This window comes from Nothoprocta perdicaria, unplaced genomic scaffold (assembly GCF_003342845.1).
Source record: "Nothoprocta perdicaria isolate Ctin4 unplaced genomic scaffold, notPer1 scaffold_429, whole genome shotgun sequence".
NCBI lineage: Eukaryota > Metazoa > Chordata > Aves > Tinamiformes > Tinamidae > Nothoprocta > Nothoprocta perdicaria.
The window spans coordinates 122,025-145,445 of record NW_020455676.1 but is presented as its reverse complement, the minus strand read 5'-3'; the positions used below and the strand labels follow the sequence as shown (position 1 = coordinate 145,445).

General features: G+C 55.9%; 1 protein-coding gene across 1 annotated transcript in view; it reads left to right on the top strand.

Annotated features, from left to right (window-relative positions):
• Positions 1-23,421, top strand: part of GNAI2 (G protein subunit alpha i2) — a 39,055-nt gene that overhangs the window by 15,065 nt on the left and 569 nt on the right. The window contains exons 2-8 of the mRNA XM_026046216.1: positions 6,877-6,919; positions 9,511-9,652; positions 9,841-10,001; positions 19,521-19,649; positions 21,326-21,455; positions 21,952-22,105; positions 23,182-23,396. Of these exons, the coding sequence (XP_025902001.1) occupies positions 6,877-6,919; positions 9,511-9,652; positions 9,841-10,001; positions 19,521-19,649; positions 21,326-21,455; positions 21,952-22,105; positions 23,182-23,372 (950 nt within the window). The 3' untranslated portion in view covers positions 23,373-23,396. The remainder of the gene's footprint in view (positions 1-6,876; positions 6,920-9,510; positions 9,653-9,840; positions 10,002-19,520; positions 19,650-21,325; positions 21,456-21,951; positions 22,106-23,181; positions 23,397-23,421) is intronic.

Below are 23,421 nucleotides of genomic sequence, written 5' to 3'. Positions count from 1 at the left end.
CCATGGACAGTGACTCCACCACATCCCTGGGCAGCCTGTTGCGAAGCTTGRCTATTCCTTCCCTATGGAAATTCTTGCTAAGGTCTAACCTGAACCTCCCCGGGCACAACTTSAGGCCATTGCCTCTAGTGCTAACCAGAGTTGTTCTGGAGAAGAGATGGACCCCTGCCTCACTACAACTGCCTTTAAGGGAGCTCTAGGGTGGGGTAAGGTTTCCCCTGACTTTCTTCCTCTCCGCACTAAATAACCCCCACTAAATAATCCCATCTCCCTCAGCTACTCCTCAGAAGGTCTCTGCTCCACATCCTTCATCAGCTTCTCTGCCTTTCTTGATCTTGGGCACATCTTGACGTTAGTTTTCCAGGGACAGCAGGAAGGGCAGCAGACCTGCCTCCAAAGGATGAGTGCTGAACCACTGGATTTTGCCTTCCAGCCGCTATTGGCCCTGGTGATTTATTGAGCTCCTTCCTGGCTAGTATGTGACATGTACTGCAGTGCCAAGGATTGCATCTCCAGAGCTGGAAATGTGCATCTTCCCTAAGGAGATCCATCTCTCTGCCCTTTGCCCATTTAATTCATTCCTGGATTTGTTTCCTGACCCTCCTGGAGAAGCAGGAAAGGTAGGAACAAGTTTCCGTAGCCTGGTGTCAGGGAAATAGAGAGCTCTTTCCAGTGAATCTGTGGGAGCTGATGTCTTGCGTGAACATAAGAACTGACTCATATCTTCGCACTGGTGCAGCTGATATCTTGCCTGATAGGTGCTGACTTCTTCCTTTGCTGGTGCTTGGAGCTGTATGCGTGGTTGAACCATAGCAAGAGCGGAGACGCTGTGGGAAGGTGCAAACCTCAATGGAGTCTGCCAAGATTGATTCGTTTCTGCTCCGTAGCCCTTCCAGCACTGTAGTAAATGGAGGAGAGATGCTAACTTGTGGGAGGGACAGGTCTTTTGGCACTTAAAAAAGCCATGTGGAGGGTTTTTCCTGGAGTACAAAGGGAAAAAAAAAAAAGTAGGGAGCAAATACTCAAGCAAATGAGAATTGCGAGGGAAGCCACTAAGCAGTCCAAGACCCTGCAAGGGCAGGTTTGCAAGGGAAATGACCTTACCTCTGCAATTTGCTTAGAGTGCTGCCTTGCAGGTCTGGTGCTGGCAGCTGTGTCCCTGGCGCTCGGTCTGAGCAGGAAAGGTGCAGGTGAGAGTCCGTGACGAGGCTGTTGCGCAGGAGGAAACGCTTTGCGCGTCCCTGCGCTTAAGGGAGAAGCATCTGGCAGAGCTTGCGACTGAGGTGAGGATACACGAGGAAGCAGGGCGCTAACTTGCTCCTGGTTTCACCCCAGGCCTGTGCAGGCCCTGAGCTGGACTTGCTAGCACGGACCACAGATGCCAGCGCAGCAGTCCTGGATTAGCACGCAGCAGGAATCCACAGCTCTGAGCTTCTACCCACTCTGGTGCCTTAGGGATGCGGGTTTCCACACTCTTTCCTATTTGAATTTGGCCTTGTGCTTTGGTGGTACATTAAAAAAAAAAAAAAAAAATCTGCCATTCAGACATTCTTGAGTGATTTTTGCTTTTGTTCCGCTGGTGGATGAGTTGGGCGGAGAGCGGCCGCGGGCTGCAGCAGGCCAGGGAGCAGAGCTGCGAGCTGGGGTTGGAGGCGGTTCAGGAGAGACGCTGCTGCTCAGCTTTGAGGTTTTGCAGCTCAACTTGGGGGCACCGGGAGGAGGAGAAGTGCAAGCTTGGGGGTGGCTTGGTGGCGAGCTCCATAGTTTAACTGTTTCCACTCCCTGACAGCTGGATGGGCTTTCTAGGAGCAACGTAAGATGTGCTCCAATGCATCTCATACTGGCTTCACTTAGTTTTTAGCTTTGATTTTATAAATCCATCCCGTACAGCTCTTTTAAGGACTGAATATCTCAATGGGAATGATCAACCAATCACTTGGACATGGAGCTTTCCCAGCTGGGCAGTGTGAGCACCACAAAGTGTGGCCCCGCTGCTGTTGTGTTGCAGGCATCCCAAGAATGCCTGTGTGGGACTGGTTTCTCCCACGCGCAGGAAAGCCTCCGCCAGTCAAGGTGGTGGGTACTGCCTGGTAGCTCTACTGGCTCATTGCAGCACCCTTTCTGCTCCCCAGTTCTGACCTGAGGTGCTCCAGAGCATTAGTTTTTGTCTTCTTGGGTTTCTTGGCTCACCGAGTGGTTGGAGATGTTTGAGAGGGTCCATCACCGAGACTGGTGATGGTGTGGGCAGTGCAGGAGCCCTGTATGGTCCTGGCTACTCCTCGCTACGGAACGGGCTGGCATGATCCCATCTTCCTGGGGGGACTGTCCCGTTTTGCTGACAGCCCTGTAGCTCCATGACCATACTCCAGAGCAGAACCTTTTTATTGAAACTGGATGCTTCCTTTGGTTTCTGGGGAAAACACCAAGGCTGAATTTGGTCTTATACTAAGCAGGGCATTGCTGTGGCTTGATTTGGGTATTTTAAAGTGTCTTGGAGCTCTGCAGCTCTATGAGAAACTCATCTGTGGCTGGGACATCCCAGGAATTGCCTAGCAAAGAGGTGCTCCCATGGTGCAAGGCTTCGTCTAAGGCCTAGCTAGGATGAGGTATGGGGCTGTGTTGATTATGGTTGCTGTTTCTTTTTTACGTGATCAAAAACTCATCTTGGAATTGAGTAAAGATTCTCCTGCAGATTGCCTATTGTGGAAACTGTGCTGTGCCTGGAGCAGAGAAGTAGCGATAAATGTAGACATATAGAGTCTCTATAGCCTTAATATAGTCCTAACCTCAGCAAACTCTAAATGTTGGGTGTGACAGAGACTGGCCCTCTCCCTTTGGTGGCAGAAAGACCTAAAAAAGGGGCTTGTGCAAGGGAACAACTGCCTTGACTAGCTGTGGCCTCGTGATGTGCGTTGCCTCTCAGTGTTGCTTGCTTTGGCTCCAGCTTTGTGGGCAAGGTGGGCTTGGGTCTCTTAAGCCCAGCTTCAATATCTTCTACCCTGTGGATGAGCAGCAGTGACACCAGCTGCTGATGGATGGCTGTACCTGAAGGAAGCCCAGGTCCTTGAAGTATTAGAGACCAAAGCAAACTATTGAAGAGGCAATCAGCAATCTGCTAGATCCATCTTGGCTGTGCTCCACGCTTTGAGGCCAAGGAGTTCCTTGAAGTCCTCTTCCCAAATCAGCTGCAGGCTGAGCGATGCCCTGGTTGGTTCCTGTGGGTTGGAGAGGTCCGTAAGTGACTCACGGGCATGGCTTGGATGGAGTTGGTGTGGCTGCCCCACAGGCATTGGTACAAGGCACTTGCTCCTTGCCCCATGTGCTCTAAGCCCCATTTGCTGCCATTGCCTTGGTGGTTCTCCGCTGCCTTTTCCCTGCTGGGGCTTCTCAGCTGAAATACCAGGCTCTGTTTTTGCAGGTTTAATTTTAGCATAATCTTCATTTTTGTGCTCCTCTGTAATCTCCCTTTCCCGCTCTGTGGCCTGGGACGCGGCAGCCCTGCCATTAGCTGCTTGGGGCCCTCTTTAAGGGCAGCTCGGAGCTCGCCCTGAGCAAGGGCTGGGAGGCTGGCGGGGTGCGTGGCAGCACCGGGACCCATCGTTTGTGGCGGCTGGGGACACAGCGTGTGGGGCAGGCTGGCGGCAGCGCTGCGCCCTGAGCAAACCGGGCACCGGCACTCTTGTCTCCTCCGGGCTCCCACGGGTGCAGATGGACCTTGGGGCATCGCCAGCCCCTCCAGCCTGGCTCTTGGGGAGACAAGGGCTCTTGGAAGGACCCCTCGGAGCGGGGAAAATGCCAGTGGAAGAGATCCCGACAGGCAGAGCGCCCACGGGATGCAGCAAGGCCACCCCTGCCCCGCGCGCAGCGAGCACAGATGTTTGCTCAGCTCAGCGGCGATGCCAAAGGAGCCTGGAGATGGGGGCCCGGCTTGGTGCTGTGCCCATCTCCACGCTCTGCCCAGTGTGCGGGTGGCGATGGGTTGGCAGAGCCAGGCTGGCCTATGTTGCTGCGGGATTTGATCCAGGTTTTGGCTCCAGCCTGGGGGCCAGGAGCACCTGCCCCCGATGGAAAGTTGGCTGGGAACSTGCGGATCCCTAGGTGAGAACGGTTTCATTGGGCCAGGAGAGGAGAGGTTGCTGTGCCCAGGCAGTGGCACTGTCCTGGTCCGGAGGCTCGGAGAACCACCTTGCTCTCGATCACAGCCCCGAAGCCTCCGTATTTGGGATGATGACCACTCTGGGCAGCCCCCGGCATGGGGCTCCATCCTCTCTTGTTGCCTGCATCCTTGGGGCTTATGCTGCAGTTCCCAAAGCGCAGCTCAGGTGGGACGATGTTATACGGCATCCGAGGTTATAAGGCAATTTATCTGTGACGCTCCTTGCCCAGCAAGGGGACACGCTGTCCCTCCCAGTTCCCCTTTGAGCTTCCTTTTTTTTTTTTTTTTTTTTTTTTTTTTTTTTTTTTTTTTTTTTTTTTTTTTTTTTTTTGTATTTCAGACACAGAGGCCAGGATGGCTTAACCCTTTCCCGTTTGCAGCTCAATGGGAGGGAGAAACCCTCAGGGAGCGAGGGCTGCGTGTTACCTGGCCCAGAGTTGAGGTCCAGACGCTTTCTGAACCCAGACCGGTCTATGCGCAAGACCAGCTAGCCAAGCTCGTGGGAGAGCCGTCAGAGCCAGGACTGCTGCGATGCCGACGCTGCAGCATCTGCTGGAGTGGAGGAAGGGGCGTCTCCCCTCGCGGGCTCCAGCATTTTACAAGAACTTTGCCATTTAAAAAGAAATCTGTGGGTGGCTTCTACCGTAGGGAGCAATTCAAGTCCTTTGGAGGAGGTGACGGGGCTCCTTCCCAGTTTTCCCGGGAATGCTCTGCTTCAGGCCCCTTTGTGCAAGCAGGGTCCGGGCAGGCAGATCATCACCATTGGCAGTGGTGGGGGGAAGCCCGGGCATCTTGGCACGTGGTGGGAGCATAAAGTGGCATCTGTCGCTGAGCCCTAAGGAAGCAGGAGGAGCTGGAAGCCAGGGCTCATTTTCCTGCTCACTGGCTGTAGCGCTCTGCATGCCACCCCATGAAGCAATGCTTGAAGGCAGCGTTGCAGGCGATGCCCTACCCGTTATTGCAGCGCAGGCAGACGTCCCCACAGGGGCCAACACGGCTTCTCTGAATCACTTGTGGCCGCTCCTCGAAGTCACCCTGGGACCCAAGCAGATGACCCTGCACAAGGGCTGGAACCCTCTCCCTGGGAAAGGGGCCGTGGGATTTAATGCCGTGGCCCCAAACTGCAGTCATGGTGCCTTCGTCTCTAGGAATTTGGCTTGGGGGGCTGTTGCTGGAAGCAGATGTTTGGGCATGGCAAGGCTGGGCTTAGGCAGCCTATTCTTTAGGAGCTGGACCTGCCACTTAGAAGATTGACCTAATTATATGTCCCGCTTGATCACTGGTGAATCTGTGCTGACGCGGCTCGCATCAGGGCAGCCCCGAAAGCGGGCTCTTTTCGGCCGCATGTGATCCCTGTCGAGGCTGCAGCAGTGGGGCCAGTGCCTCCATCCTGCACAGAGCCGCGCTGGAGCCGGCAGCTCTCAAAGCTCTGTGGCCAGGGCACGTTGTGGCCCTGCGTGCTGGGTGCCCAGGGGATGCCCTGCGGGCGCAGTCCTCCCGGTGGTCTGGTGCCGCCGCGTTCCCGCGGGGCCGGCTTTGCGGCCGTGCCGTGCCGTGAGYGCTGCCACCTCTGCGCTGACCCTCAGCAGCGCGAGAGCCGGCTCCTTTGATCCCCAGCGGGCTGCATGGCCCAGTCACCGCGGGCCCCGCTGGCTTGCATTAAAAGGCTGCTCCATTTTCTCAAAGGAAAATTCCTGGCTTGCTGCCCTGCTTGCGATGGAGCAGGTATCCTGTTACCCCTCTTCTCCGGCACTATTGCAAGATCATCCAAAAGCTCACTTTTCCCTGTGTGTTTCTTTGACATTCCTTGCTGTCTGGATAAAGCTTAGGACAGGCTTGGGGCTTAGGACAGGCTTGGGGTAGCCCTGGCCGGGGAAGATAGGTTGGCTCTGCTCTGTCCCTTGTCTCAGTGACAGCAGAGCATTTGCCAGCCGTCTTTGGAGGGTCCTCCGGCCCTCTTGCCATAGACCATGGTGGTGTGGCTGGTTTGAGCTGACGATGACACATGTTGCTGGCAAGAAAACACTGTAAGCGGATGGAGAGGAGGGGAAAACCTGCCTGGATTTCCTCCCTGCACTAGGGAAATAGGAAGAGCGGCTGGGAATGTGCCACAGCTCGGTACGCCGAGCTCCAGCAGTTCCTGGGGAGGGCAGAGCCATGATTGCGAGAGCTTTCCGTGCGTCAGCAGGAGGCCCGGCAGGCATGGGTCAGGCTTTGCAGAGAGGAGCCGGCCCCTGGCAGAACTGTGCCTTGCCTTTGGAGGACAGCATCGTTAGGAGCTCTCTCCTCAGCAGCTCTTCCCCGTTTCTGCCCCGCTGGGTGCGCAGGGACAGCGGGGTGCCCGCTAGAGCATCTGCTGACCCTTGTCCTCTCCTGGCGGGAGGCAGTGGTGGCACCTTGCTGGGAGGAGCGATGGTCAGCTCAAGGCACCGTGGATGGAGCGCGGGGCTCCAGCTGCCTCCATGCCCCACAGGGCAGCATCTGCAGGAGCCCCTCTGCTCGTTAAAAACCCCTCTGACCGGTGCCAGGCCCACTCAGCGCCGTGCCGCGGTGCTGCTCGCTGGCGCTGGATGCGAGATGGTACCTGTCCTTGACGAGGGGGACAGCAGGGTCTGGGCGCCTGTCTGGGCTGATCTGGGGGGGTCTGCGCCTGGGGTCACACCGGGGGAGCCCCGGCTTCAAGCTGCCGCTCACTGCTCRTGTGTCTCGGTTCTCCACAGGTGCCGGTGAGTCCGGGAAGAGCACCATCGTCAAACAGATGAAGTGAGTAAGCCTGGGATCTCTGCCCCTTTGCACCCTCCCTGCTGCCGAGTTCTCTGCAGGGGTTGGGGACACTCTGGGGTGACAGGAAAACTGGGCTGCCTGCTACCCCATAGGCATGTGAGGGAAAACGCCCGTGGGAAAAGGCTGGTGCTGCCAGCACAGTGTTAGAAGCACATCCACAGCCCAGCTGGAGGTGCCACGTGCTTTCCTAATCACCACAGAATCACAGAATGGTTGAGGTTGGAAGGGACCTCTAGATATCACCTAGTCCAACCCCGTTCTCCAGCAGGGACACCCAGAGCATGTGGCACAGGGTGGCATCCAGGTGGATTTTGCAGACATCCAGAGAAGGAGACTCCACAACCTCCCTGGGAAGCCTGTTCCAAGGCTCTGTCACCCTCACAGTGAAGAAGTTTTTCCTCACATGGAGATGGAACTGCCTGGGTTTCAACTTGTATCCCTTGCCCCTTGTCCTGTCACTGGCCACCACTGAGAACAGCTCGGCCCCTTCCTCTCTCCATTCCCCCTTCATGTACTTATACATGTTAATCAGATCCCCTCTCAGCCTTCCCTTCTCCAAGCTAAACAGGCCCAACTCACTCAGTCTCTCCTCATACGAGAGATGCTCCATTCCCTTCATCATCTTTATTGTCCTCCGCTGGACCCTCTCTAGAAGCTCCACGTCCTTCTTGCACTGGGGAGCCCAGAACTGCCCTCAGTGCTCCAGGTTTGGTCTCACCAGAGCTGAGCAGAGGGGCAGAATCCCCCCCACTGCCCTGCTGGCAATGTCCTCCTGATGCAGCCAGGAGCCCATTGGCCCTCTTGGCCACGAGGGCACACTGCTCACTCATGGTTAACTTGGTGTCAACGAGGACTCCCAGGTCCCTCTCTGCGGGGCTGCTCTCCAGCAGGTCGACCCCTAATCTGTCCTGGTGCCTGGGGTTGTTCCTCCCCAGTTGTAGGACTCTGCATGTGGACCACATGGAAGACCCAASCAGGCAGACAGATCGAGCATCCAGGACACCCCATCTCCTTGGCTCAGCCATGTGGAGAGGTGGTCATGTCCCTCTGGATCATCCCTGCAGAGGACTGGCCGCATTGGGACTGAGCTTGGGGAGGTCGAGGTTGCAGCCACTTGGGCCCAGGGGCAGAGGCAGGCTTGGATCACCCTCCTGGGCCAATCCAGTTTGGCATCTCTTGGGTTTCAGCTAAGCTTCTGCTAGATACCGCTTGTGGAAGGGGTATTTCCAACCATGTTGCAGTCACCCATGGACGACAGCATCCGTGGCAGGGACCTCTTTTGGCAGAGCTGCTGTCATTCCTTCCCAGGGCAGCCATCCCTTGATCCCAGTCATGTCATGGTCTGCAGAGCCGAATTCCTGAGAGAGGGTTGTTGTGAGCAAACGAGATGGCCAAGCCATCCCCSTGGAGAGAACCAAAACCTCGAAATCCCTGTTACTTCTATTCAAGATGTCCCCAAGTAACCTTGCCACCCAACTATAGATGCTGCATTAATGCAGGCTGGGGGCRGTATCCAGCCCTTGGCTGCTTGGGCAAGCAGGCCTTTCCAGCAGCCGACGGCAAACTGCCGGTCAATGCAAGCCAATGAAATATTCAGGCATGGAAGGTGACCTCAGTGGCTCGGATGCCTGTGGTTACAGCGGCCACAGGGAGCTGCTGTGAAAACAAATACCTTGTGCTCTGAGACGGGGCAGGAGGATCAGGCCAGGGCCGCCTGGCACCGGAGCGTGGCTCCAGCTTTCTGGGGGCATTTGAACTCCATGCCTGTGAAGTTGATCTGACCCAGGCCACCTTGATGAGCTTTTGGGGTGTGTTTTTGTTTGTGTTGTTGACTACCTGCTCTCATTTAGCCCTGGGTTGCCCAGATCTAGCTGTGCCAGCAAAGTTAGTGGGGCTAGGACATCCTGGAGAGACCCTCGTGCCTCTACTAGCTCCAAGCCCAGAGGTTTCCAAGTGCTTTTGAATCCCATATGTCCCTTGAGCAGGCCCAGTTGGCAGTCATGGGGTGATTTCTATCCMTCCAGCTGTCCCTGGCACATCTGGAGCTGCCTTTTCCTGAAGTTCTGGCTGAGGAGGTAGCAGCTGGTAGGATGTGCCAGTGCCTAGTAAGCATCCTCCTCTTCACAACAGAGGAGGAAGATGCTCCTCACCACCTTTTCCTGACAAGCTTTACAGCTTCTTGCTGTGTTCYGTTGTTTACCTGCCCTAAAGTAAATTCCTTTAATGGGAAGGACTCAGACCCATAGTCCTGGGCAGCAACAGGCCACGCAAGCCCCTGAAACAGCAGCCAGCTCCTGTATTTGTGCACTGCTGAGCAGATCTGTGCCCTCCTGCTCCCCATGATGCCTGCAGCCAATGTCCCTGKGGGGAGAAGAGCCCATGTCACTCCCCAGGCTGGGAGCAGCTGCAGCAGGATGCCCAGGCTAGGGAAAGCCACCAAGCAGAGGGTGTACACCACCAAGCAGAGAGTGGCCTACTAGTAACATCACTGCCAGCAAAGGGAAGGGGACAGAGGGGTTAAGGTGCTTGGTGGGATGGTGACCTTGCCTATGTGTGTCCCCTGCCCCCAGGATTATCCATGAAGATGGCTACTCGGAAGAGGAGTGCCGGCAGTACAAGGCTGTGGTCTACAGCAACACCATCCARTCCATCATGGCCATCATCAAGGCCATGGGGAACCTGCAGATTGACTTTGGCGACTCCTCCAGAGCGGTGAGTGCCTTAGTACTGTGCCGGGAGGGAGAAGAGCGTTGGGTCCTCGGTTTTGACAGGTGATCTTTGCCATACCTGAACTGAGATTGCCACTCCTAAGAACAGAATGAATCCCTGGGTTTTGCGGTCCTAGGATGTATGGTGTGCTTCGGGGCAGGTGTGAAGGGCGGCTTCTTTTTCCCTGCCAGGACGATGCTCGCCAGTTGTTCGCGCTCTCCTGCACCGCGGAGGAGCAGGGCATCATGCCAGAGGACCTTGCCAACGTGATCCGGAGGCTGTGGGCTGACAACGGCGTCCAGGCCTGCTTCAACCGCTCGCGAGAATACCAGCTCAACGACTCTGCTGCCTAGTGAGTGCCTAGTAAGCCCTTTGATCAGGCCTCCACGCGGGACAGTGAGACACAAGGCGTGCGCAGGGACCACCGTTGTCCTTCCCTGACACAAGGCGTGCCACCGTTGTCCTTCCCAGGCTAAAAGGGGCTGGAGGCTGCAGGTCCACGGCRGGTTGCCGACTGCTCTCCGTGCTTTGTGTGGATGGGAGCCTCAAAGGCTTCCTGGGGACCTTGCCAGAGAGGAGTCTCGTTTAGCTCCGTTTGGTGGCTCCATGCTAAAAGCAGAGATTTTGGGGGACTGTTCCTGCTGCTAGTTTTTGTGTTCCCATTTTTAGCTGAGTGGAGAGAGAGAGCCCTGCGGCCCTAGGAAAGAGATTGTGCCTAGGAATGGTGCCGTTCCCTTTTCCCATTTAGGAATATCACTACTTCAGATGATTTTACCTCCCTGGGAGGCCAAAGCAGGGTGCAAGCATGCAGTTGAAAAGGGAATTCTTGCCTACCAGCCTTTTTTATCGTCRTCATTATCCTGCCCTGCTGCCCCCATGGAAGAATTCCAACCCCTGCCGCTTCCCATTCCCTATTTCCCCTCGTGCCTCCAGGCCCAGCGCTCTTGCAGCCTTTCCAGCTGACGGTCGCGCTTCGCTGCTGCCCGTGGGTTCCCTGTTGCGAGGGCAGTGCAGAGCATCGCAGTGGGGAGTTGGGGACCCTCTTTCCTTCCCCGTGGGTGAGCGGGGCAGCAAGCGGGGCAGTGGGGCTGTGCGTCAGCACCACGGCCGCCTGCGGCTGCGGCTGCAGTGCCGGTAGGACAGCGTGTTGGCAAGGAAACCTGGCGCGGGGCGGGCGCCTGCGGCTTGCCTTTGTGCRAGCGCCTCCCGAGCCGAGCCGCTTCCTTCCCTCCCACTTCCCACGGGAAGGGAGGGACGGGACATTGTTCCCGGCCTCTTGTCTGTGGGCCCTGCCACCTTCCCATGCAGAGTGCTGCCCCTGGGGAGATGTGGCCCGTGCGTGGCCCGTGCGCGCCACGGGGTATGGGTGGGGGACAGGGTCTGCTTGCCGGCACTCGGGTGGGATTCGTTTTGCTCTATTTTGCTCTATTTTGCTCTATTTTGCTTTATTTTTGCTTTATTTTTGCTTTTTTTTTTTGCTCTATTTTGGTCTATTTTGCTCTGTTTTTGCTTTATTTTGCTTTATTTTTGCTCTGTTTTGCTTTATTTTTGTTTTATTTTGTTTTATTTTGTTTTATTTTGTTTTATTTTGTTTTATTTTGTTTTATTTTGCTTTATTTTGTTTTATATTGCTCTATTTTGCTTTATTTTGCTTGATTCTGGGAGATGATCCTGCGTGGGTCGGACAGTGGCGCAGGGCCGGGGTAGAGGCGTGGGGCGGTGACACGTGCCGGGCCGTCATGAGCAGAGCCGCCRCTGCAACTTCCCTGTGCTTACATGGGCTGAACCAGAGCAGAACTGCCGGGGCGTGTGTCTCGGAAGCCGTTTCCTCCTCTGCGAGGGTGCTGGGGACGGGGCCAGTGCTGTCGGGCAGAACGTGGGACATCCCTGGCCTTCCCCAGGGCAGCCGGTCCCTGTTTTGAAGGGGCACTGGAAGGTCTCCTGTCTATCCTTGTCCTTGTCACTGTGTGGGTTGTGGCTGCAGCTGCTGCCAGATGTGCAATAGGGTGGTTGTGGCCTGGCTGCTCTGGGGTGCCGGTGTGGTGGAGAAAGCAGAGCAGCTCCGCAGGAAAGCGGGGCTGCAGGAGCAGCTCCCTGAACCGGCACGCGGCCGTGTCCTTGCCTTTTTGGGGGAAAACATCCCACAGTGCTTCCCGYTGAGACCTTAATTCTCCCGTTTACTCCCCGCTGCACTGTAGCCTGGCCCTGTCTGCAAAGGGGGGAAGGAAAAAGGGAGGAAGCTTGGCCACTGAAGTCCTAATAAATGGTTTGAAGTGCATGTGGAGTTAGCACGGGCCTTTAAGAGACAGGGCTGCAGTTATGTGTGCACAGGGAGGAGAAGCTGAGCTTTGAGGGATCCTGCTATGTCTTTGAGTGTAAAACAAGATCCTAGGCACCAGGGAACCTTGCTGTGTGCTCTGTAGTGCACCTGGAGGTGCCTTGTGGGATCCAGCTTGTGGTGACAAGCTCCTTCTGTGGTGCCTTTGCATTGGTTCCTTCGTTAGTGCCGCAGGTTCAGAAAGTAAGAGGGAACAAGCAGGTAGTGTCGTAGAGTGGAGTCACAGTGATGTAGGTGCCTGCTTCAGCTGTTGGGTTGACTGTGGGAAAGAGAAGGTCCTCAGGTCCTCCTGAGCCGCCACTGCTTATCCAGCTGAGCCACGCGAGTGATTTGTGATGACCCCTTCAGTGGGGAGCTTTAGTCGCTATCAAACCTGCTCTGTGACCCCACGGCCTCCCTCTCCTGGTATGACCTGTGAGGTTTGGAGCTTGGGCTGCTGAGAGCCAGGGACCCATCATGCCCCGTTGACTGGGTCATGGTCAATTGGCAAATGTGGCAGAAGACACATCTGAGCTGCTTGCTGCGTGTCAGAAGAGTGTTCCCCTTCACCACTTTGAGGCAGAGGGAAGGAGTTTTATTTTTAAACTAATGTCTATGGCCTATATCTGCAGCTGGAGGAACCGTGGGGTAATGAGGTGGGTTTTGGGGAGGCAGCTGGATGTATTCAGCAAGTTCTTTCTGGTTCCTGCCTGTTGTTGGGGTTTCAGGGGGAGGGAAGATAGGGGATTTGTCCTGCCTTTTAAGTCAGCTCTTTTTCCAGTGCTGGGCACCCTCTGCCGCGGGGCTGAAGCTCTGCTTGACAGTGAGTAGACCCAAACCAGGCTCCCACCCCAGCAGGCGGGATCATCTGCTCCTAGGTTTTTCTGCACCTGGGTTTTTCCTAGGTTCCTCCAGGAGAGGGATCARGACGTTGTTCAATCTACTGAGGGACCTGCAGCCATCTGTGTCTCTAGAGATACTGTCATATAAGCATCCTAGCATGCTGGGATGCTCTCATGACTGGAAGCTCCATGATCAACAGCCTTCCCTGGCATGGACTTGTGGGCCCCTGAATTGCTGCAATGTCTTGGCTCCCCACGTGAGGATCATCCTCACTTCTGTGCTAGGCACAGATTGGTCTGTGCTAGTAGATCCTGGAGAGGAAGCGTTTGGAGCTGAAGTTCTTGCTGGTTGAGGCTGCCTGCATTTTTTTTCTTTTCTCATGGTTACTTAAACTAGAAGGTATGTGACCATTTTAAGGTGTAATTTGGCCACAGGGAAAGTCTTGACAGCTGAGGATGGGGCTCTCCAGCCTTGTTATGGCCATAGAATCGTTAAGGTTGGAAGAGATCTTTAGAGATCGTCTAGTCCAACCCCCCCTCTCAGGGTTACCTAGAGCATGTGGCACAGTGTGATATCCAAGCGGATTTYGAAGATCTCCAGAGAAAGAGACTCCACAACCTCTCCTGGCAACCTCTTCCAGTGCTCTGTCACCCTCACTGTCAAGAAATCTTTCCTTAAGTTCCTGCAGAACTTTTGGTGCTTCAGTGTGTCACTGTTCCCTCTAGTCCTGTCAGTGRCTACCACTRAAAAGAGGCTGCCSCCTCCTCCTCACTGCCTCCCTTGAGGTMTTTCTAGACACTGATCAGGTCCCCCCTCAGCCTCCTCTTCTCCAGGCTGAACAGACCCAGCTCTCTCAGCCTTTGCTCCTAGGGCACATGTTCCAGGCCCCTGATCATCCTCGTAGCCCTGCGCTGGACTCTCTCCAGCAGCTCCWCATCCCTCTTGTGCTGGGGAGCCCGGAGCTGGACACAGTACTGCAGATGTGGCCTCACTAGGGCTGCATAGAGGGGGACGGTCACCTCCTTCAACCTGCTGGAGACAAATCACCATCATATCTCTTGCCCAACTGGAGCTCTCAGCCTCAAGCTTTTGCACCGAGGGTTGTGGTGGGAGGCAGACATGAGCATGGGTTTTGGCTCACCAGCTCCAGGTTTCTACTCAGGTGCATCATCCCCCTGGCTCAGCTGCATGTGGGTACTGGAACAGCCCATGTCCTCTTTGTGGACACAGCAGGTACAGCGTATACTACTGCCCCTCAACTCGCTGTCTCGGTGACCCCAGCAAGGTCTCTCATGTGAGTCCAGTTGCCATAAGCACATTCAAAGGGAACGAGTTGCTTGAATTTGCTGGGGTCCAGCAAGAAGGCCAGAGACAGCTTTTGCTGTACTTGTGCCCTACCACTCATGTCGGTCAAGATCTCTAGTTATCTGAGGACTCCTGTCTGAGAGGACGTGGCCATTCCATCCATCTCTTGCATCCTCAGAAAGGATGCAGAAGGATAACAGTTGGGCCTGCTTCTATGGACCTTTCATCCATGCTTCTTTGACYGCTTGGAGTGTGACCCACCAGTCACTCCCCAAGCAGAGGCACAAGCAGGAAGCTTTTAATAGCTTGTCCGTCTGTGAGATCGTGCTGCAAAACACAGCTGTTGGGAGCTAAGGTTGGAAATGGCAGCTGGGTCAGGCGGAAAAGATAAACTCCCAGAGGAGCATGTTSCAGCTAGCACAGGAATACCTCAAGGCATTAGAAATGAAGAGTAGGTTTGTACGCCATGAATGAGGCTCTTTGTGCCTCGAGGGTGATGTTTTCAGCACGGCAACTTGGTTCTCCAGCCTCTCAGTGGTGCGAAAGCAGGTTTGTCAGGCCTCATCACATCAATGGGCTTCATGGGATGCTGCCACCTTGCTGAACTCTGTCCCTGTTCTGCTTGAGATAGTCGCCTGCCCCTKTGTCAGTTTCCCTGACTGTGAGAGGGAGGAGGACCTGACCTCCATGCCCGGATGTCCCGTAATTGCACAGTGGAAACCTCTCTATGGAACCTGTGCCAGTGCTCAGCCATCCTCACAGTCGAGAAGATATATCCTCACACTGATGAATACGTTCAACAGCACCTACACAGGACTCAGTATGGGCCCTTGGGAGACATCTCTATCTATTGTCCTCCAAGTAGACCCTGTGTCTGATGACAATGCTCTAAGCTCTGCCTTTCAGCAGTTTTTCAAGCCACCTTGCTGTCCCCTTATCTAACCCACACTTCCTGTGCTTGCCCAGGAAGATGTTATGGAAGACAGCGTGAAAAACCTTACCGAGGTCAAGGTAGACAACATCCACTGCTCTCTCATCATGAGCCCAGCTGGCTGTCCTGTCATAGGAGGCTGAGTATGATTTTCCCTTCATGAACCCATCCTGATCCTGGTCACCCTCTTATTCTTCACGTGCTTGGAAATGGTGTTCAGCATGAGCCGTTCCGCCACCTTTCCAGAGGCAGAGGTGACCTTACTGCCCTGTAGTTCCCTGTGTCCTCTTTGTTGTTCCTTTTGGAAGATCAGGGTGACATTTCCAGCAACCAAGAACTTGCAAATGTCAAGTTTACCTGAACAATCTCTGACCTGATCTTTCTCTTCCACCAAGGGAAAGTCTCTTTTTCTCCAGAGCTTTAACTGGTGTCCAGGACCTGGCATTGCCAAGGGCTGGTCTTAGCAGTAAAGACTGAAGCAGAGAAKGCATTCAGTATCTCTTCCTTCTCTGTGTGCTTCGTCACCAGGGCCACCAGAGTTTACATGGAAGAAATGGGCATTGCATTTGCATATTAGCAGGCAAACCGATGTTTAGATATGTAAATTGAGTGCAGCTGCTTTGCTTTATCCCTGAAGAGATTTAATAAATAAGTTAATCTGCCTAAAGTATTATTCCTGGACAGCATCACACAGCTGGAACTGAGCTCTGGCTTGTTGTGGTCTGGTGCTCTCTTGCTTACTATGCCCAAGCCAGTAGTCCCTAGGAAAGTGCAGCATTAGGGAAGAGGTGCCAAGTTGAAGGGCRCGGGGCATGTGGGTGATGGGCCAGGCAATTGGCTGTGCTTGGGGTTGTTGGTCTATCCACGAGCTCCCTCGGTGCTGTTGGCACTCCCCTTTGGCACCGGTGGTTCTCTCTTCTGTGCTGAGATCAGTGAGAAAAACGTTGCACAAAAATTCACCGCAAGAACGTCTCCTTAATAAACCCCCGCAACTGATTTCTTCTGGCCTCGTGCTTCCTCGTTCGACGCCGGCTGCTTTCAGTTCCTCCCTGCTAGTTCGTCTAACGAGTTCACCTTCCCTCCCCGGCCTCGCGTCCCAGTCAGCCCGTCGGGGGAAGSGCCAGTCTGGTCGCTTGGTCCTTCTGCAGAGCTCTTTGCTCCGCTCCCCACAGCCCTGTGCAGAGATGTGGTCCTACAGGGTTTCCTCCAAGTGTGAGGCCCCAGAGCCATCGCTGCTTGACCCGCAGTGCCAYCGCCTGTGGGTGCTCTTTGAGACCATGACCGGCACTTACGTGCTTGGATGCTGAAGCTTTTCCTGTGTTACCATCCTGCACCTACCATCCTAGGAAGTTGCACCACGCGTTTGCTCAGAGTTTTTCTCCTCCCCACCTTTGTGAGYGCGTCGCCACTTCCCCATCCTGCCCTGTGGCTTGCTCCAGTCAGACAGTGCTTGCATATGAAGGGGAAACTGCTGGGAGTTATCCCGTGCAGCTGTGTCAGACCCTGAAATCCCTCCCTGTCTTTAGGGTCTTGGGAGGTTTTGCGTGCCCTGAGCCACAGTGCCCGTGAGGGATAGCAAACATCAGCAACAGGCACTGCAAACAGCCTGCAGGCTCCTCTCCTGCTACCCTGGAGGCAGCAGCTCTGTGATGTTTGWGGGCCACGTGTGCTCCAGAGGCACGGGCAACCACCGTAGTGGTGGTTCCCTACTCKGTGCTTTCCTCCCATCTCCAACCTGAGGAGGACACAGACCACTTGGGCACATCGGTGGGGTCCCAAAGCATAGGGCAGATGGCAATAGCCTTGGGACAGGTGATTGTCTTGCGCAGGCAGGTTCCTGCTGGGAACCTCTTGTGCAAGGCTGTCTGGAGGCATCTTGATAGGTCGTTTGCCAAGGAGGACGCTGGGGCCTGGGCATCAGTGTTGGTGCATAAACAAACTCTGAAACATGCTCTAGCTTTGTTAGCCTACAGACTCTTGCTACCTAATCATGTGCAGCATTTTGGAGCTAAACTCCACGTTCAGCCCCAGTGGGCGAATGTTATTTGGCGAGGCCTCTGTGCAAACTCCTGCCTGGTTCCAGGGTTGGCTGTTGCTGCCGCATCCCTGCCTCCCCTTCTGTGAACTGAGCCTGACAGCGCCTTAGCTTTTATGAAGAGCTTTCACATTCCTGGATGCAGAATATTGCATGAGCTCTAATTATTAGGGATTTGTTATTCTAGAGACAACAAGAGACCCTTCAAATGCCTGGCAYGTCGGGCGCCCAATTTGAGCAAATGTGTCTTCAGTATCTGCAAATTGAGTATCATCATAATAGCATTTAAGGATCATTGGGGATGTTTGGAGTGTTGGACAAGTATTAATTAACAGGCCTCTCTGACTCATCCTAATGAGCGATTGCTGCAGCACTTTATGCGAACCCAGCCCCCAGGGAGCAGCAGCCAGCTGCCACGGAGCACAGCGCTGCCGGCCTTCGCTGTCCCCCAGCTGGGACCTYGTGGTGGAAAAACTCTGCCTCTGTGCAAGGCGCCAAATAGGGAATGATAAAGAGGTTGTTACGGCGTGCACTATCTCCAGGGGGATCCAGACCTCCTCCTCTTTGCCCCTTGTCTGCCYAGAGCTTGGGCTGTTTCCAAGCCTAGTTGAATGTGTTCCTTGTGAGCTTAAAGACTAGAGGTGTCCCCAGGCTGACCAGAGCTGGCAGGACATCCGAGCTGGTGGCCTTGTGTTGTTGGATGAGGAAGATGCCGGTGTTGTCTCCACCGGTGGCAAAGATGCTGCGGTTGAAGTGCGTGCATCAGTCTGTGCTTGGCAGCAGCCGCCTGTCCTGTGCCTTCAGCCACGAGAGAGGACACCAATCCCCCGTGCCCGCGAGCCCAAGAGGCTCTTCCACCGCTGTTGTGGAGCTAGGAGGTTAGCGAGGTTTACAGCTGGGTTGCGGCTGTGGCTGGGCTGCGTGCTCGTGGCCAGGGCGTCCCAGAGCAAAGCGCACCCTAAGGAACAGGTGCCCCTTGCATTGCCCTGCCCTGAGCCTGCTCCTCCCCAGCACGGCTGCAATGGCTGCAGACCCTGCTCTCCCCAGGTTGCCAGCCTTTTGCTGGGACCCTTCTACGGAGCAGAACTTTGGGATGCAAGAGGTGTGTGGGGGGGATGCCTTTTGAAGCCTTACTCGCTTTGGGGGCAAAACTCCAGGTTGCAGGAGGCACCTTAGGAAGGACACTCACCCCAGGGCAGACTTGGAGACGGTGCCAGTGAAGGTGGCCCCGGCTGCTGCTGGCAGGGGCGGCGTGCAGGGTGCTGGGTGTAGCAGTTCCAGCGCTGCTGCGGCTGCTGCTGCTGCTGTGCACAGCTCTGGCCCGGCCTCTTGAGCATTTGTTTCCTGTTTTTGGGGTTTTTTTTTCTCTCTGGTGTCATCTGGAGGCTGAACACATTTCCGGTTGTTGTTGAGCTCGCCAGGGCGGCCCGGGCTGCGCTGCTCAGTGCTGCTCAGTGTCGTCCTGCTCCGCTCTGCTCCGTGCAGCACAGCCGGGCCCGCAGTGCAGCCGGGCGCTGCAGCGCCGGCCTCGGCACCAGCCTCGGCACCGACGTTCCCTTTGGCCTCGCAGATCATCTGTGAGCTTAGCGCAGCTCTCACCAGATTACAGGGCTGCAGCCACGCCGATTAATGGGGACCTAATTCTCTTAGAGAAGCCGCTTGATGGAAACCTAATTAAAGCGCCTTGTGCTGCAGCAATATAACCCCGCAGCAATGTCCTGGGCAGGGGCAGCGCCCCGCGTACCCCATGGCCATGCTTCCATGGCCATGCTTAGCTTGCTGCTTTCAGAGCCAGTCTTGGCACCACGCGGACAAGGCGGCTGAGGGGAGCACGGGGCGCTTGGCGGGGTCGCAGGGTGCCTGCTCTGCTGCCTTCCCTCTTGCCTTGCACCTCCCACTTCCTCCGGGGATGAAGGACTTTGTCTTTTTCTTTTTTTTTTTTGGACTCTAGATGGCCCCGCGCCATGAATTGTTTCCACTGGCTCTGCGGTTGGTTGCCATAGCAATGAATACTTTCCTCTTTCCATTTCTCCCATCATATGGGGTGCAGGAACGGGCCACAAAAGACCTGGCCAGACAAAGGGAGGCCCGGAGTCCTGCCCCAAGCCTGGGCTGGCCCCGCTTTCGAGCACCCTGCGCTGGCATCGCTTAGGTTCAGCTCCGTGCTCCTGGCGCCCCCCCGTGTCTGCGCTGAGCTCGTGTTTCAGGTGTCCCCTCCCTATGCCCAGGGGCTCTTGCCTGCCACCTGCGCCACCTGTGCTGTCCCCTGAGCCATGCACTTGTCCCAAGGGCTCTGCCTCTCTGCGCTCCGTGGCCCTGCCCTCCCGTGTGCCCTCTGTCTGCATGGAGCCCAGAGCTGCAGGGTGACCCTGGGGACGCGGGCAGGCCTGGGCCCCGCAGCCAGCCCTGCTCATGAGGTGCCCTTCTGCTCCCTGCCCAGCTACCTGAATGACCTGGAGCGTATAGCGCGAGCTGACTACATCCCCACGCAGCAGGATGTGCTGCGAACCAGGGTGAAGACCACCGGCATTGTCGAGACTCATTTCACCTTCAAGGACCTGCATTTCAAGTAAGTCTGACCCTTTCCCAGCTCCTGCTGGGCAAAAAATCCTCCTCTTTTATCTTTCTCAGATCCTATTTGCACATGGGAGCTGGTGCAGTAGCCTCGAGGCCGCTYGAAACCCAGGACAGTGCTGAGCCCAGGAATGAGGGCAGCACTGGACCCGCTGCTCTGCCTTGCATGGAGGCTGCAGCAGGATACTCCAGGATTCCCTGGAGTGAAGCCCCCCATTGCTCTGCGATGTCCTGTGCTTTGGTGGCCTCCCTGGCCTCCCAGGCTGGGTCAGCACTTGCCTCCCATTGCAAGACGTGTCCAGGCTGCATGTGGTGGTTGCCCARTAGTCCTCCACCCCCTGCACAAGTGTGTCGGTGGGCTGGTCACCCTCTTCCTCCAAAGCAGGCGTTTACAGCTGTGGACATCATTACTGAGACCAGCCTTGCTGACCCTTCACACCACCCCTGGCCCACGAAGTGGGAGATGGAGAGGGGGAAAAGCAACTGGGAAACGCGCCGACTCTGGGGTTAACTCCGGCTGTGGCATGGGATAGCCTGGCCAGGGTGCTCAGCGCTACGAATGCTGGTGTCAGGGGTGTGCAATTGCTGAGCACCCCTGGGTTTGCTCTCAGGGCCACTAAATGCAGGCAGGATGGGCTTGGCCACTGAATGGGAGGCCCCGGTGATGAGGAGCTGCCCACTGATGTTCTTGTTGCTCATGGGAGCTACTCCCAGATGTCCTCAGGGATAGGAAGTGGCTGTGACCGGAGGGTGCAGATCCACCGAAATAGCTGCAGTGCTCTCAAAAAAACCTTCAAGAGCTCTTGTGGCTCAACCTCGTGGGAGGACTCAGTCTATTGCAAGCTTGGCGGGGAGAGGAGGGATGGAGATAGACTGATGTGGAGTAGGAGCATTTGGCAGGCAGCCCCGGAAAAATGAGCTGGAACAGACGGGTGCCACGACRTCACTCCTGCAGTGAGAATCCGTAGCAGAAAGGTTCAGTGTGTGAGCCAGGACGCYACGGGAACGGATGGATTCATGCTTGAGGAGTCTCCCAACAGCATTGCTCCTTTGCCCGGACCAGTGGCGCTCGGTTGTCACAGCCAGTCCCCAGCCGATCCCCACCACTTGTCTTAAGTTGCACGATGGAAACCTGCATACCAAGGTCATTTTACACCAAAAGCGTGTGGTAAATCATTGCAGCTCAGGCACAGAGGGTTTCTAAGGCAAAAGCCCATTCTRCTTCCAGGTGAGAATTAGTCACTCAGCAACAAGGCTGTGGGCAGAATCGCCCATCGCCATCCCCAAGGAGCCCTGGCCAAGTCCGCCCTACAGCTTCTCCACACTGGTCCAGAGCCAGCCATGAAAGCTGCAGGGCCCGAGGGATGGTCACAGGCACATTGCCACCCTGCCAGTGTCCCAAAGCAGAGCTGGCCATCCAAGGTGGATGGACGTGCCTGCTTGCCCATCAGTCCCAAGTGTGGGCCCAGCTCTTGGCACTGCGGTGGTATCTGGCTCTTGCAGTGTGCTGCACTGTCCTTTGCTTGGTGAGGAGGACGGGAATTGGAAAGGACGATGCTTCGGAGGACACTGTGCTGCTACGGTGGAGCCAGGGCCTCCTCTGCTGCCCCTGCTCCAGGCCTGGGACTGCTGAGCTCTGGGCCCTGCCATGACGTTTCCTCTGTCCTGCAGGATGTTCGACGTGGGCGGCCAGCGGTCAGAGCGAAAGAAGTGGATCCACTGCTTCGAGGGGGTGACGGCCATCATCTTCTGCGTGGCCCTCAGCGCCTACGACCTGGTGCTGGCCGAAGATGAGGAAATGGTGAGTGGAGAGGGAAGASGCAGGCTTGCTGCAGGGGCCACCATGCCTTGGGGCTCCTGTGGGCCACCACGGCCTGTCCACACCTGGGTGATGGCCTGAAGGAGGAGGGCGACATGCTGCTYTCCTCTTTCTCCATGGGCTGGGGGCTGGTTTCTACCAGTAGTGCCTAAAGCACCCGCTGGACCCTTAYGGTTGTCAGGCACTGCAGCTGGAATGGCTGCTCCCTTGCTAGCACTCATCTTTTTAGGCAACCCTCTCCATCATCCTGTGCTTTCTGATGCTGGAGACCCTTGCCCCAGGCCGGCAGTGGAGAAACCTGCTTCGCAGACCAGCTGGCCTGAGGTGGCTCCATCTAGTCTAAAGGCAATGGCCAATCTGGCACTGGGATCCCTCCTGCTAGGAGTGCAGGTGGGAGGTATGGGGCTGGTGGCCCATTGGGTCACCTGCGTGGACCTCTTGGTAGCTCACATGATGCCACTGCCTTCTCTCCCGCCAGAACCGCATGCATGAGAGCATGAAGCTCTTTGACAGCATCTGCAACAACAAGTGGTTCACAGACACATCCATCATCCTCTTCCTCAACAAGAAAGACCTCTTTGAGGAGAAAATCGTACACAGCCCCCTGACCATCTGCTTCCCGGAGTACTCAGGTACCATGGTGGCCCCTCCATCGCTAGGCCTGAGCCACCTAGGAGGGGAAGAGTCACTAGGCCCCAGGAATGCTAGGTTGGGAGCACAGGTAGCTGCGAGGCCTCCTTGCCCAAGAAGAACGTAGGGCAGCAAATCCCAAGGCTTCTTCCAGCTCTAGGCTGACTAGATGGCTCCAGAGCAGGAGGACTGGGTCCAGCCTGGTTTGGAGCCAGTGCTGGGCCACGGCCAGAGCAGCATTGTGTGAGCGGCAAGGAAGCCCCCAGCCGTTCGCAGGCTTTGGAGGTGGTGGACATGCATCAGATCAGGCACTGGGACAGGGGAACCTTGATTTGGATGGGAACAGAAAGGAGTGGAGGTGCCAGGCCTGGAGCGATGCTAGAGGGCTTTCTCTGAGGTGTATTATGTGGGAAGGCTGCAGCTGGACCTGTGTCCATACTCAGAGCAACGTGTGGATGATGAAACCAGGGGAAGCCCAGAGGAAAGCAATAAAAATGATAAGAGACTTAGAAAAAGTGGCTTTGAAGGGCAGATGGAAGTGATGAGACCTGCAGGTGGGAGGCCCTGGGGAACAGCTTAGACACAGGCTTGTTGAGTGAGCAGGAACCTGTTCCCAAACCAGAGCTTGCAGGAACCTCAGGGTCACTGGGGACTGGGCGATGCAGGGGCCACCTGTCCCCCATGACCTGCAATGCTGCCCAGGTCCCTTGGAGCCAGCCRGGACCTGCTGCCCGCCCCTGTAGCCCTTCCTAAGCTGCCTGGAGCCTGAGCGATGCCATGTTGCAGGCTGGGTTCCTGGTTTGCCGTGTGACACAGGATTCACGTGGGCTCCTGGGGAATTAGAAAGACGGTTCTGAATTAATGAGGGCAATGAGTCTCTTAAATGTTACTAAATTGCCTTGGGGCTGCCTGCCCAGAGGTGGAGCAGCTTTAATTCAGTTGCACAGTTTCTGCTGTGCTGAAGTGCAGCCGCTCTGGTTGGTGCTCTTTGCCAGCCCCAGCCCTGGGTGACTTGGGGTTAATTTGGGTAGCCCCTTGGTCCAGTGCTGCTGGTGGTTCAACCTGTTCTCCTCTGCAGGGGCCAACAAGTATGATGAGGCTGCCAGCTACATCCAGAGCAAGTTTGAGGACCTCAACAAGCGGAAGGACACGAAGGAGATCTACACGCACTTCACCTGCGCCACCGACACCAAGAACGTGCAGTTCGTCTTTGATGCCGTCACTGATGTCATCATCAAAAACAACCTGAAGGACTGCGGGCTCTTCTGAGGGCGAGCGGCGCCAGGCGGCCAGGTGGGAGAAGGGTGCCCATGGGTGC